Genomic DNA, 14,825 nt, shown 5'->3' on the forward strand with positions numbered 1-14,825 from the left:
ATGTTGTGAGATCATTTCCAGTTGATGTGGGTTGAAGATGTGGACAGAATACTTTAAGTGATGTGCTTGATCACCTGCTCATCAGATCCTTGTCCATTCTGGTTTATTAAAGCTACCCAGGGTCAGGTGGCTGAATTGGTGACTGCTGCTCAGCTATCCCACCCTAGACCCAACAGAGTAACAACTATAGACCAGTCACCAACACCCCTTTCTTGGCAAAGGTGGTGGAGAGGGTAGTTGCATCGCAACATCAGGTATTCCTGGAAGAGACTGATTATCTCCATCCCAATCGTTCTACCTGGACACTGAGGTCCAGTGCCGAGGGCCTTCTCGGTAGTGGCACCTACCCTGTGGAACGCCCTCCCACCAGATGTCAAAGAGAACAACAACTACCAGACTTTTAGAAGACATCTGAAGGCAGCCCTGTTTAGGGAAGCTTTTAATGTTTGATGGATTACTCTATTTTAGGATTTTGTTGCAAGCTGCCCAGAGTGGCTGGGGAAGCCCAGCCAGATGGGCAGGGTATAAATAATAAATTATTATTATTATTATTATTATTATTATTATTATTATTATTTATTGGCATTCTGGGTTCAAACCTGGTTTTGGAACTGAAATAGCCTTGGATGACCTTTATCGTGAGAGGGACAAGGGGAGTGCGACCCTGTTACTTCTGCTTGATATCTCAGTGACTTTTGATACCATCAACCATGGTATCCTCCTGCATTGACTTAGTGAGATGAGTATCTGAGGCATTGTTTTACAGTGGTTCTGTCCCTGTCTTCAAGGCGGTTTCCAGAGAGGTGCATTGGTGAGTGTTCCTTGGCCCCCTGGCATTTGTGCTGTGGGGTTCTGTAGGGTACTGTTTTCTTTCCAGAGCTATTTAATATCTGTATGAAGCTGTTGCGTGTAGTCCTTAGGAGTGTAGTCCTTAGGTGTCACCAGTATGCTGATGACATGCAACTCTACTTCTCCGTAACAACCACATCAGGAGACACTGTGGAAGCTGTGGGCCGGTGTCTAGATGCAGTGATGGACTGGATGAGGACCAGTGAACTGTCCTTGAATCTTGGGAAGACAGGCTCTTTGGATGAGTGGTTCCCATGTTTGGGCAATTGGCAAGTTACCTGTTTTGGATGAAGTTTCACTCCCTCTGAAGAAGCAAGTGCATAGCTTGGGGGTACTCCTGTAGACATCTTTGTCACTAAAGGCCCAAGTGTCCTCTGTGGTTAGGAGACCTTTTACCAGCTTCCTGTGGTTCACCCAACTATGGCCGTTCCTGGACAGGGATAGTCTGACCACTGTAGCTCATACATTGGTAGCCTCCAGGCTAGATTACTGTAATGATGTCTGTGTGGGGTTACCCTTGGGTCTGGTTTGGTCAAGAACGTGTGACACCATTGTTTAAAAAGCTGCATGGGCTGCCCATGTGTTGCCAAGCCAGGTCCAGGGTTCTTGTTTTGATTTTCAAAGCCTTGGACAACTTGGGTCCAGAATATGTTAGGGATCTCCTGAACCTTTATATTCCAGGTTGACCACGGAGATCACCTGCAGGAGCATCTTGGGTGAAGTGGTGAGGCTCATTTGACAACGAGAAATCAAGTCTTTGGTCCATTTCTGTGGAATGCCCTGCCAATATAGATTCAGTAGGCACCTTCTGTGCCAGTTTATGTCTGTTGAAAGCTTTTCAGTCCTCCAGTCCTATGCTGGCAGTTAAGAGCACCCCCCCATGGTCTATTTAATTTCTTTTACCTTTAAACTTCTCTTTTTAACTTCTTATGATGCTGTTGTTTGGTTTCATGTTTTTATACTGTTGTAAACTGCTGTGATATATTTTTTATGATACAGCAGTATATAAATATTTAAATAAATAAATAAATAAATAATATAAATAAAACTTTTAAGCGCGAGGCAAAAACATTCCTCTTCTCCCAGGCCTTAGCTAATTAAACAAACTATGGCCTTTTAAACTGTGTGATTTTGTGTATGTGTATGAGGGTTATTGCTTTGCTTGCTATTACGTTACACATTTTTGTGTTTCTACACTGTAAACCGCCCTGTGATTCCCAATTGAAACTTGATATATAAATTTAATAAATAATTAAAAAAATGATATACTGGTGAAATCACCCCATGTAAATTGTTGCCATTAAGAGGAATGCAGATGAATAAAGTTCAGGATTCCCCGACAAATGTGTTTACTGCAGAGTAATTGTAGCATGTTTTATTTATTCAGGTGCTTCTGCCCTGGACTTCAAAGCTAAAAGCCTTCACAAGGTGACTTAGAATATTAAGCTACTATAAATGCAACGCAAAGCAATAAAAATTCAGGATAGAAAACAATTGCAGTAAAAACAGCTGTTTAAAATAGAAAAAGAAGACAGCCAAAAGGTCTTTTGAAGACCATACTTAAAAACCATGAGGGAGGGGGCTTTGACAGATCTGCTGTAGAGTGAGTTCCACAATAGCAGTGCTACCACCAAGAAGGTCCTGCCTTCAGTGTATCTCCCCAGTCCCTGTTTTTGTCCTTCAAACTTTCAGACATTTTCTTGATGACATTTTTCTTTGTGTTGCAATGACAGCTTGTGGAGTAGACCAGGTGCAAGAGCAAGCAATTAAAAGTCTCTTCTCTCATGTTCAGTCACTTCAGCTGAGATGTGCATTTTTTGATGTGCGTTCCACAAGAACAAGGCAATCACCTCACCTTCCTCCAAGCATTTGGCAAAGCTATACTCCTATATGATCACTGCAGATGGTGACAGCAGTCATGAAATTAAAAGACACCTGCTTCTTGGGAGAAAAGCAATGACAACCCTAGACAGCATCTTAAAAAGTAGAGACATTACCTTGCCAACAAAGGTCCGTATAGTAAAAGATATGGTTTTCCCATTAGTGATGTATGGAAGTGAGAGCTGGACCATAAAGAAGGCTGATCGCCAAAGGATTGATGCTTTTGAATTCTGGTGCTGGAGGAGACTCTTGAGAGTCCCATGGACTGCAAGAAGATCAAACCTATCCATTCTGAAGGAAATCAGCCCTGAGTGCTCACTGGAAGGACAGATCGTAAAGCTGAGGCTCCAATACTTTGGCTACCTCATGAGAAGAGAAGACTCCCTGGAAAAGACCCTGATGTTGGGAAAGATGGAGGGCACAAGGAGAAGGGGATGACAGAGGACGAGATGGTTGGACAATGTTCTCGAAGCTACCAACATGAGTTTGACCAAACTGCGGGAGGCAGTGGAAGACAGGAGTGCCTGGCGTGCTCTGGTCCATGGGGTCACGAAGAGTGGGACACAACTAAACGACTAAACAACAACATACTCCTATATAGTTGGAAGATGTGGTGGCTGGGGAAACCCAGTCAGATGGGCAGGGAAGAAAGGAGAAGGAGGAGGAGGAGGAGGAGGAGAAGAAGAAGAAGAAGGAGGAGGAGGAGGAGGACTCAATTGGCTGATTTCAAAGCTTCACCCCTATCTGGACAGGGATAACCTAACTTCCGTTGTCTATGCTCTGGATTACTGCAACACATTAGAAGTGGGACTGTCTCTGAAGATGGTTCAGAAACTTCACCTGGTGCAGAATTCAATGACCAGGTTGCTCCCAGGGCAAGACGGTTTGAGCATATCACACCAAACCTGGCCTGACTGCGATTCCAAGCCCAATTCAAAGTGCTGGTTTTGATCTATAAAGCCTTAAATGGCTCAGCACTGGAATACCTCAAGGACTGCTATAAACCAAACTGGACTCTGCAGTCATCATCTGAGACCTTTCTTTCTCCTCCTCCACAAGAGGTCCAGAAGGTGGACATGAGAATGGGCCTTTTGTGTGGTGGCTTTCTGTTTATGGAATGCTCTCCCAGGGAGACTCATCAGGTGCTTTTGTTACGTAACTTTAGACACCAGGCACAAATATTCCTCCTCTCCCAGACCTTTGGTTTTTTTTTTTTATAAGATATTTATTGAAATTTTCCAGAATAATACATTATAAAACAACAAAAAAGAAACAACAAAAATACAAAAAAATATATAAAAACAACTAAAAAACATAAAATTTCTCTTTACCTATTTTCTTTTAACTTATTTTCCGGACCTCCTCATACCTCCCTTTCTTATATTCCAATTCAAATTATAAATTCAGCAAATCCTCACCATTAGTTTTTACTTAATTCAAAACCTTATTTTCCATATCTCTTAAAACATTACAGCTGGAAACCACTTAATTTCTGTCCAATATCATTCTAACATTCATTAATTTTACAATATTTCTGCAAATAGTCTTTAAACTTCTTCCAATCTTCTTCCGCCGACTCTTTTCCCTGGTCTCGGATTCTGCCAGTCATTTCCGCCAATCCCATATAGTCCATCATCTTCATCTGCCATTCTTCCAGAGTGGGTAGATCTTGTGTCTTCCAATATTTTGCGATGAGTATTCTTGCTACTATTGTCGCATACATAAAAAAAGTTCTATCTTTCTTTGGCACCAATTGGCCAACCATGCCCAGGAGAAAGGCCTCTGGTTTCTTCAAGAAGGTATATTTAAATACCCTTTTCATTTCATTATAAATCATTTCCCAGAAAGCCTTAATCCTTGGGCACGTCCACCAAAGGTGAAAGAATGTACCTTCAGTCTCTTTACACTTCCAACATTTATTATCGGGTAAGTGATAAATTTTTGCAAGCTTGACTGGGGTCGTGTACCACCTGTAAATCATTTTCATAATATTCTCTCTTAAGGCATTACATGCCGTAAATTTCATACCGGTGGTCCATAACTGTTCCCAGTCAGCAAACATAATATTATGTCCAACATCCTGTGCCCATTTAATCATAGCAGACTTCACCGTTTCATCCTGAGTGTTCCATTTCAGCAGCAAGTTATACATCTTTGACAAAACCTTAGTTTTGGGTTCTAACAATTCTGTTTCTAATTTCGATTTTTCCACCTGGAATCCAATTTTCTTGTCCCAGACCTTTGGATGATAGTGAGGAAGTAGAAGAATAAATGAATTCTGGTATATAGAACTCTGTAACTAGTACTTGAGTTTACTTTTTTCTTACTCCCACCCCATCCCTTTTTCCTTTTATGTAGTGTCTTTTGGATTGAAAGATTGAGGACAGGGGCTTTTATATTAATCTGTAAGATGCTCTGGGAAACTTCTCAGATGTGGAGTGGGATAAAAATGCTTTAAATAGATAAGTAAAATAAAGTTCCTTTGTCTAAGATTTGTAAGGTGACTGTAATACTTTGAACAAAGAGGGGAGTGCATTTAGAATTAGTAGTTAGAATTTATACACTCTTTTGGGTGTTCCAGGTTCTACTTAGGCATGTAATTTTCAACACTCAATATTCTGATAAAGTTTTATGTCAATTTGTAATAAATTTTGTTTTTATTGCTATCTGTGATGAATATTTTAGATTATTCTTTGTATACTGCTTAGAGGCTTTCTCTCAAGTAAGTGGCATATAAATTTGGTTAAATAACTTTATATCCATGACCAGTAATACAGTTCTGACAGTATTATTATCCCCATATTGCAGGTGTGGGGCTGACCGGTTGACAGACAGCTAGACATTTTCCGCAGAAAGTCACCTTACCCATCAAAGGCAAGATTTCATGTGGATGTCTGTGGATCTTTTATCTTGCTCCCAGAGACAGCCAGGCGGCCCCTGTTTCAAAAGAACACTTTACTCAGTACATATAAGTTGAAAAATTTATTTACTCTCACAGCTAACACCACCATAAACACCACATCTATGAATAATGATTCCTGATTTCTTTCTAACTTTCCAGCACTAGACACATTAAAATTTTTGGTCTCTCACCAGTCCTCCAGTCCTTACTGTGAGGTCAATTGCTTTACAGCACGCTAATGGTCTGGACAGGAACAAATTGACAGTATTTCAGGTACCCACTGTCGTCTTCTTCTGATTTCCTTTGTGCTCAGATTCCTGCATTTACCTGAGAGAATTCCATAGGAGTTACTTCTGAGTAGGTGCAGTTAGGATTGCAGCTTTGGTCCATTTGTTGACCTGTCTATTCTAGCAGAACATGGGTTATCTTGAGAGCGTTTTGTATGATGAGGTTGCAGGTACAAGAGAGCATTCCAGTGGTTGAATCTGGAAGTTTAAGCCTTGATAGTGTGTCAGGCCTAGCCACAGCCCTTGTCATATCTTTCTCTGAAGGTTTATCTGCAACTGGTGTAACCTCTCTGTATCTTGTACATGTACAGTGATAACTTGTTTTGAGTCCAGGATCCGTTCCGGAGCCCTGGACACTCAACGAAAGGGATGCTCAACAAAGCGCTGCTCTGCGCGCACACGCGGAACAGTTTGTGCTTCTGCGCATGCGCGAAGTGCGATTTAGTGCTTCTGCACATGCGCGAGCAGCAAACCTGGAAGTAACCTGTTCTGGTACTTGTGGATTTGCTGCGGACGTTCGCTGAAATGGACAGTCAACGGGGTGAAGGTTCGTAGAGGTATTACTGTACAGTATCTAAAACACACAAAGTTAAATAAGTTCATACTGTAGTAACAAGTTTTTTTATGGATCAGCACTCCCGGAGGAAATTAATTTAGAAAAATTAATTTAAACTTCTCCATTTCTCTTATGGCTAATTCTGTATAAAACCACGAGCTATATCATCAACGTCATTTTATTTCTACGCTGCCTTTCCATAGTTAAAACAATGCTCAAGGCGGCTTACAACATGACAAGATTTACATAATCACCAACATAACAAAAATCATGAACAATAAACAAAACACATCAAAAGGTACGCAACCAAATGGAAAACAATTTCCACATAAATCATAAAATCTAAAACTAAAAATACATCCAAAAATAAAAATATATAAGCATGGCATGCACAGCAAACAAACACAGCAACTTCTTTATGCAGGGATCTCATACACTACAGAGTAGAGGATTGCTTCAAAAGCTGCACAAAACCGATTTGTTGCTTGCTTGCAGGGCTGTCCCAAAACATTTTGCTGCCTGAGACAAAGGACAAGATGGCAACTCTCCCATTCTAGTCACAAAAGCTGAACATGACTTCAACACTGACAACACTACTGCATGCTTTTTTCCTGTTTTTCCCCCCAAACAGTTTTGGGGGAAAAACTGAAAAAAACTGGTTCCCCCCCATTTCCCCCCAGTTTTTTCCCCCAGGCCTTCCCATCTCTAACTGCACCTAAGGGCATTTTCAGATGTGGCAGCAGAGGCCACCTACCACACAAAGATTTTTTTTGGGGGGGGTGTTCCTGTTGGTATATGCTACCTGAGGTGGTTGCCTCATTTTGCCTAAGGATAGGGCCGTGACACTGATTGCCTGGTTTTGTAAGCTTTTGGTTGGGACTTTCTGATGCATAAGTGACCAGAATGAGCTAAATGATTTAGAATGGAGTAATTAAAACATTATAGTCAAACAGCAGGTTGGACATCTGAAGGGGTGTGCAGCTTTTTGAAACCTTTTGGGCACCTAGCACATTATTTTCTTAATTTACCATTGTGTTCTACAGCATTCTTATCTCCTGCTTAAATTGTTCTGTTGTCCTTTATTATTTACTGCTTGAAAGAATGCTTAAGGCATTAGCGTATAAACCTCCCCACCCTGGCAACTTTTCCTTTTCATTGGATGTTAATGCTCTTAATGTAATCTTTGTTGCAATTTGTAAACTTTTGATACCCCTTAGTATGTGCCAGTGTTAGATATGTCACACTGCAGGCATGTTCTGTGCAGTTCGTCCTGCAATTGAATACATGCCAGTGGTTTTGATGTCTATTATAGCCAGTTTCCATGGAATTATAGCATTGACCATTAGGCTCTTGGGCATTACGGTCACAGGCGAATGTTTTCTTGTAACATGGATGCATGAGCTGCCACTAGGCACGTGGCATGTCTTTACATCAAATATGTAAAGAAACTTTAAAAAAATGATGACATTCCTTAAAAAACAGACCCTTTTATTGCAAATTGATAAATTTATTGGTTTATATCTGGCTTACTGCTCATGGTTTGTTTAAACTAGGGTTGAGGAACCAATGAGGAGGGGAGAAATAAAGTTGTCTTTTGAAAACATTGCAAGCAGCTGTTGGCAAAATACACCTTTTGCAAACAGCTTTCAAAAATTCTCTCCAGCCCTGTAAAATGGGGCGATGGGACAATTTTTGCCAAAGGGAGAAGTCTGGTGTGCAGGCAATGCTTTTGAAGCCTGATCTTGCTGTCATCTCAAAGAGGAACAGATTTGCAAAGGCTTTGGGGAGTCTCTCACACCAACTCCATACCACACTGCGTTTGAGATGGCAGTGGGATTAGTTTTAAAAGGGAAGCAGGGGAGCAGCTCACTGTATTCTCAAAGGTTGGCAGAACCCTTCAGGAGTTCCCTCCCTTCTCTTTTAAATCTCCCCTCTCCCCTTAATCCTTGTTCACAAACTACTGTATTTTTCTGTGTATAAGACTAGGTCCCCCCCCCCCCATATGTCAAAACTCAGTGGGCGTCTTATGCACGGATAGTGCCTAGGATGGACTGGCAATTGGTTGTTGCCCCCAAAATATGGGGCGTCTTATGCGTGGGGGCATCTTATAGATGGAAAAATATGGTAATTTAATCTCTCACCTTTTGATCCATTCCTGGAATCATCCTCTAAAACCCACACATCTGTATGGGTTATTATTATTTATTATAAGTATTTTTATATGGTCTGTCAATGATATTCCCATAGCAGTATGCAAAAGCAATCTGCAGCAGGTTTTTTATTTATTAAAAAAATGATTTATGCTGAGTTGTTCTCTGCCAACAATGGTTTTTGACCTGGCAAATGGGCAAAAGTGTCCGTCTGAGTGAGAAGGGTGGAATTTTGAGCCCTCCTTTGCTGTCAAAGCATTCATGCAGACTGGCTGCTGTTTCTCTCAAGTGATATCGCTGCCTAACTATTGTGGGAGGACCAGAGGTGGGCAGGTCCAAGCTAAGTTGCCTGTAGACCAGAATTGATGAGTGCGGGAGCAATTTGGGGAGGATTAAACCACAGAGCCTAGGACTTGCCGATCAGAAGGTCGGCAGTTCGAATCCCCACGATGGGGTGAACTCCTGTTGCTCGGTCCCTGCTCCTGCCAACCTAGCAGTTTGAAAGCATGTCAAAGTGCAAGTAGATAAATAGGTACCGCTCCGGCGGGAAGGTAAACGGGGTTTCCATGCGCTGCTCTGGTCCCCAGAAGCGGCTTTGTCATGCTGGTCACATGACCCGGAAGCTGTACGCTGGCTCCCTTGGCCAATAAACCGAGATGAGCGCCGCAACCCCAGAGTCAGTCACGACTGGACCTAATGGTCAGGAGTCCCTTTACCTTACCTTTATGGGCTGGAATGGATTTGATGTGTCATTACTGCCTGAGCCCATGGGGAGTGAGTGATGCATAAGTATTGGGAGTCGGGGGGATATCACTGCATTTGATGTTGGCACAAACAAGCGATCTTTAAAGTTGGTGTGAATGTGTGTCGCTGGGAGGGGGTGGGTAAAAAAAATGTAGTCCTTTTTTCTTATTTATAAGCTTTAGGTGTCTAAAACTTGTACTTCAAGATTGGTTTTTTCCCCCCTCCCCAGATTATGTCTACTTTGAAAACTCTTCAAGTAATCCATATTTGATAAGGAGAATAGAAGAACTCAATAAGGTAAAAAATATATCAGTGCACTCAGTGACTTTTGAAGGTATTGGCGGTACTTGCTAGTTCTGCTACCAGTTTTTATAATTTTCAGCTAACTCTCAATTACCTTTTTGTAAAGTGATAGAATTAAAAAAAATTGAAATAGGGGGTCAGCACATGGAAGGAAGAAGCAGGCAAAATGCCCTAACCCATCCCCACTAATCCCCCTAGTTCACCACGCACTATTCCACCACACAGCACAAAACTTCCAGATAAAAACCTGGCAAGCCAAAGGCTTATGCCGTCTAGCAGACTTTTACAAAAATAACAAACCCACATTGACACAAGAAATACAAGACAAACTAGGGGACACCCAAACACTCTGGCTAACACACCACCAATTACATGCCTTCTTAAACAATACAGTAGTGCAGTGGTGTCCAAACTTTTTTCAAAGAGGGCCAGATTTGATGAAGTGAAGGCCCATGGGGGCCAACCAAAGTTGTTGTTAACCTTTTTTTAGGATTGAAGTTGTTGAGGGTTTTTTTGGGATTTTACCCTAGGAAATAAACTGCCACAGAGGCCGGATTAAACTGACTGGCGGGCTGGATTAGGCCCCCAAAATGGACTTTGGACATGCCTGCAGTTGTGAAGTCAGCAGCAGCTAGGCCCATGACAATCTTTGAAAACCTCCTCCTAACAGCAAAGGGGATGGTATCCACAATATACAAAATACTGCTCCAAAATCCCACAAAACCCATCAACATAATCAAAAAACCAATGGGAGGATGACACATAGACCCCACCCAGGGGTCTAAACCTCCCTTTAAATCCATCCCAACTTAAAGCAAAGAACTCAGATTGTACCTAACACAAAGGAAACTATTGTTGATATGCTCAGGAGCCTCACCAAAATGCTGGAGAGGCTGCGTCTCCACAGCACATACCTCCCCATGTGGTGGGATTGTCCTGAAATCCAAAATCTTCTGGACATCAGTCATGCAAGAAATATGCAAATAACTTTGCGGCTGCTTTGGGAGTATGCATTGTCCTATTTTGAAGTGAAAGTGTCTGCCACATTTAAAAATGTTTCCCATTCATTTCAGTTTCCCTTGTAGGAATACGAACAGCTATAGTTGTATATGGTTATAGTTGGGCATTAAGATAATGTAATAGAATTTTAAAATTGAGTATGAAATAATTGCATAAATATAAAAAGTCCATAGTGCCGACTCAGATATATGACAAAAGCTTGCTTTAAGTAAAACCTGTTCATAGACAGTCCTATAAATAGCCCTGTACAATGGTATACATAGTATAAATATTATATCAATTTCATTGAAAACTGGCCATTTGTGTGATTCTTAGTGCCTTTTATAATTTCATAATGATTAATCAAAATGAGTAATTGAAGCAACCAAAACAAGAGGTTACCGGACAGCATGGATAACTGTAGGAAGGCTATAACTGTCCAGATCAGGTTGAAGTTAATGTGTCTGATTTCCCCCAGAGCTGATCTCTAGGTTTTTATTCGAAAATTGACTTAAGATCTATAGTAGCAGAATATAGTTTGATGTTTAGAATATTACATCGGACCTTTTTTCTTCACTCACTAATGATCTTGTGGTGCCCTGCAAGACAAAAAAACCCGCTAGACGAAAGGGTTTTCCGTTTTTCGAGGTGCTTCGCAAGACGAATTTCTCTATGGGCTTGCTTCGCAAGACGAATTTCTCTATGGGCTTGCTAAGTCGCTAATAGCCGCTAAGCCGCTAATAGCGCTAATCCGCTAATAGGGTTGCTTCGCAAGACGAAAAAACCGCAAGACGAAGAGACTCGCGGAACGGATTCTTTTCGTCTTGCGAGGCACCACTGTACTAATATGCAAAGAAAAATAATCAAAATGAAATCATTTGGTTGCTAAGTACATTATAAATTGAATATTATAAAATTTGCATTCTGCTTCATTTTGGTTTTTAGTATTGGTGTTCTGTGGTGTAGTTAGTAATAAAGCATTTATATACCTACCATTTAAGCCACATTTAAATACCTACCATTTAAGCTTCTCACCTGAAATTAATTTTTTATTATTATTTTGCTCACTATGACAGACAGCCAATGGAAACGTAGAAGCAAAAGTGGTGTGTTTCTATAGACGGAGGGACATCTCAAGCACATTAATTGTACTGGCTGACAAACATGCAAGTAAGCTTTCTATATTATTAACTTAAATGATAAACTGTTGACTTAGTTTTAAATAACATGCTAAAGGGAGCTGCTGGATGGAACGCAGTGTTGTGCTCTTCTAATTGTTTCGTCTGCACAAATGTTTAAGCATGCCAGACAGAATGATTCCCCCCTCCCCACTCCTCATGTACCATCCTGGGGGTTCTCTCAGAGACTCTGAGATTACACCCACAAGCTCCCTTGGGTGCAGCTCATTAGGCCTTGGAGATTTGAATTCATTTAAAGTAGCTGGGTGTTCCCTTACCACCTCTATTCCTGTCTTGGGCTGCAGCTCCTGACTTCCATCATTTATTCTGTTATCACCAGATGGGCATTGCTTTCCTTTTGGGTGAAGACAGAGGCAAAGTAGGTGTTGAGCAGTTATCTGTTGCCCAATAGCATTTCTTCGCCTTTTCCACTACTCCACTACAGAGGACCTGCTACTTGCTTGTTTTTCATCCTGCTTCAAACATAGCTGAAGAAACCTTTGTTTTTAACTTCTGTTGCAAGTCAAGAGTTCATTCTGAGCTTTGGCCTGCCTGACATTCCCCCTGCAACTGTTGGCTACTTGCATATACTCCTCCTTTGTGATTTTTTCTTTCTTCCATTTCTTATAGATGCCATTCTTAACTCTCAGCTCATCTGTAAACTCCTTATGCAGCCGCACCAATTTTCTAGATGCCTTCCACTTTTCTTTCTTGTTGGATTTTTTTTGCCTTTTTTCCTTCAATATTTTACCTTTAATAAATCCCCGTACATCTTGGACTTCCTTCTCTTTGAGTATTTCCGACTATGGGATCTCACCCAGTAGTTCCTTAAGCTTTCTGAAATCGGCCTTAAAGTCCGGAGTGCATATCAGACTACCCTCAGCTTTCCCTTGGCTTTGTATCATGAGACCCAGGAGAACATGATCACTTTCTCCCAAGGCTTCCAGCACTTCCTCTTCATCAATCAGTTCTTCTCTGTTGATGAGGACCCGGTCCAAGATAGACGATCCCCTTGTTGCTTCTTCAGCCCTCGGGAAATGAAATTGTCAGTGAGACAATGGAGGAATTTGTCAGACCCTACATTCTTGGCAGAGTTGAGTTCCAACAGATCATAGAATCATAGAATCATAGAGTTGGAAGAGACCACAAGGGCCATCGAGTCCAACCCCCTGCCAAGCAGGAAACACCATCAGAGCACTCCTGACATATGGTTGTCAAGCCTCTGCTTAAAGACCTCCAAAGAAGGAGACTCCACCACACTCCTTGGCAGCAAATTCCACTGTCGAACAGCTCTTACTGTCAGGAAGTTCTTCTTAATGTTTAGGTGGAATCTTCTTTCTTGTAGTTTGGAACCATTGCTCCGTGTCCGCTTCTCTGGAGCAGCAGAAAACAACCTTTCTCCCTCCTCTATGTGACATCCTTTTATATATTTGAACATGGCTATCATATCACCCCTTAACCTCCTCTTCTCCAGGCTAAACATGCCCAGCTCCCTTAGCCGTTCCTCATAAGGCATCGTTTCCAGGCCTTTGACCATTTTGGTTGCCCTCCTCTGGACACGTTCCAGTTTGTCAGTGTCCTTCTTGAACTGTGGTGCCCAGAACTGGACACAGTGCTTCAGGTGAGGTCTGACCAGAGCAGAATACAGTGGCACTATTACTTCCCTTGATCTAGATGCTATACTCCTATTGATGCAGCCCAGAATTGGGGAAGTTGACTTCATGGGGAAGTTGAAGTCTCCCATTACTAATATGTATCTCCTTTTTGAATGCTTGGCAATCTGCTCTAGGAAGACATCATCCAAACCTTCGGTCTGTCTTGGTGGTCTATAGCAGACACCTACAGTAATGTCACTGTTGTTTCTCTCTTCTGAAATGTCCACCATTATGCTCTCAGTCTGCCTTCCATGCTCCAAGTCTTGGATCTCTTCACATCCTTTTCATATAATGCTACTCCTCCTTTCCTGTTTGGTCTATTCCTTTTGATAGGTTATACCCATCTCAATTTCCATATTTCTGCTAAACTGACAGGACTTGCTTCTGAGTAAACTTGCATGGGGTTAGACTGTGCATGCATAGATCTGTTACAATGTCTACATGTCTGACAGCTTGGTGCCACAGCAGCTGCAATGAAGCTGTAGGCAACTATTATGCTTTCAATAAGTCCTAGAAAAAGTGGTGAAATAGGATTTCTGTTGAAAGTGGTTGGGCTCTAGGCCTTAGCAGCTGCTTGATTATGTCAACATCTGATGCCTCCTCTGGTGTAGTGAATGACATCAACCTTTTGGGCATGTCCTAGCCCAGTAACCATGAGACCAAGGTGGTTCACAAATTATGCAGTGAGTTCACTAATTCTGTTTTCTTTGCATCCCTAGCAAGCACATGCAAATCATGACCTGAAGCAGGATATAACAGGGTTGCATCTTTAAAAAAAATAAAGTTGGCCATATAGCAGTGTTCTGTTACAAGAATGATCTGATGCTATGCTGGGTAGTTAAATTTAAATGTAAAAATTGCATCTGGCAGTGCATTGAAGTACTATTTCAACCATCTTCACAGATTAATGTTATTTCATCTTCAACTAGGAGAAATGGAAGAAGAGATGGAAAACCCAGAAAAGATTGATTTACCAGAGAAACAGAAACATCAACTGCGACACCGAGAACTGTTTCTCTCACGTCAGCTGGAATCCTTACCAGCCACTCATATTAGGTGTGGACTGAATAATTAGATTTTTTGTGTAATGGTTTTTAATAAACCTAAGAACATATTTGTATTTTACGTAATGAGGCATTCCAAATGCCCTTTTTCCTCATCTTATTTTTCTTTCTTTTTTTAGAGGCAAATGCAGTGTTACACTCTTAAATGAAACAGAATCCCTTAAATCCTATCTGGAACGTGAGGTAGGCACATATATGAAACTGAAAATCTTCCAAGTTGTTTTGCCACACTTGTTTAAAGCACTTGTCCAATGTTA

At 41.4% G+C, this 14,825-nt stretch overlaps 1 protein-coding gene across 5 annotated transcripts in view; it reads left to right on the forward strand.

Moving 5' to 3' along the window:
- Positions 1-14,825, forward strand: part of MTA1 (metastasis associated 1) — a 68,279-nt gene that overhangs the window by 4,213 nt on the left and 49,241 nt on the right. For 4 of the 5 annotated variants that reach the window (XR_013840657.1, XM_079983538.1, XM_079983539.1 and 1 more), the window contains exons 2-5: positions 9,599-9,666; positions 11,748-11,841; positions 14,434-14,560; positions 14,688-14,751. Coding sequence is in view for 4 of the 5 variants with exons in the window: in XM_079983538.1 (XP_079839664.1) it covers positions 9,599-9,666; positions 11,748-11,841; positions 14,434-14,560; positions 14,688-14,751 (353 nt within the window). In the remaining variant the exon portion in view is untranslated. Of the gene's footprint in view, positions 1-5,538; positions 5,605-9,598; positions 9,667-11,747; positions 11,842-14,407; positions 14,561-14,687; positions 14,752-14,825 lie in introns of all 5 variants that reach the window. The other variant, XM_079983541.1, reaches the window with a different exon arrangement.

This window comes from Podarcis cretensis (genome assembly GCF_951804945.1).
Source record: "Podarcis cretensis genome assembly, chromosome: 7".
Lineage (NCBI taxonomy): Eukaryota > Metazoa > Chordata > Lepidosauria > Squamata > Lacertidae > Podarcis > Podarcis cretensis.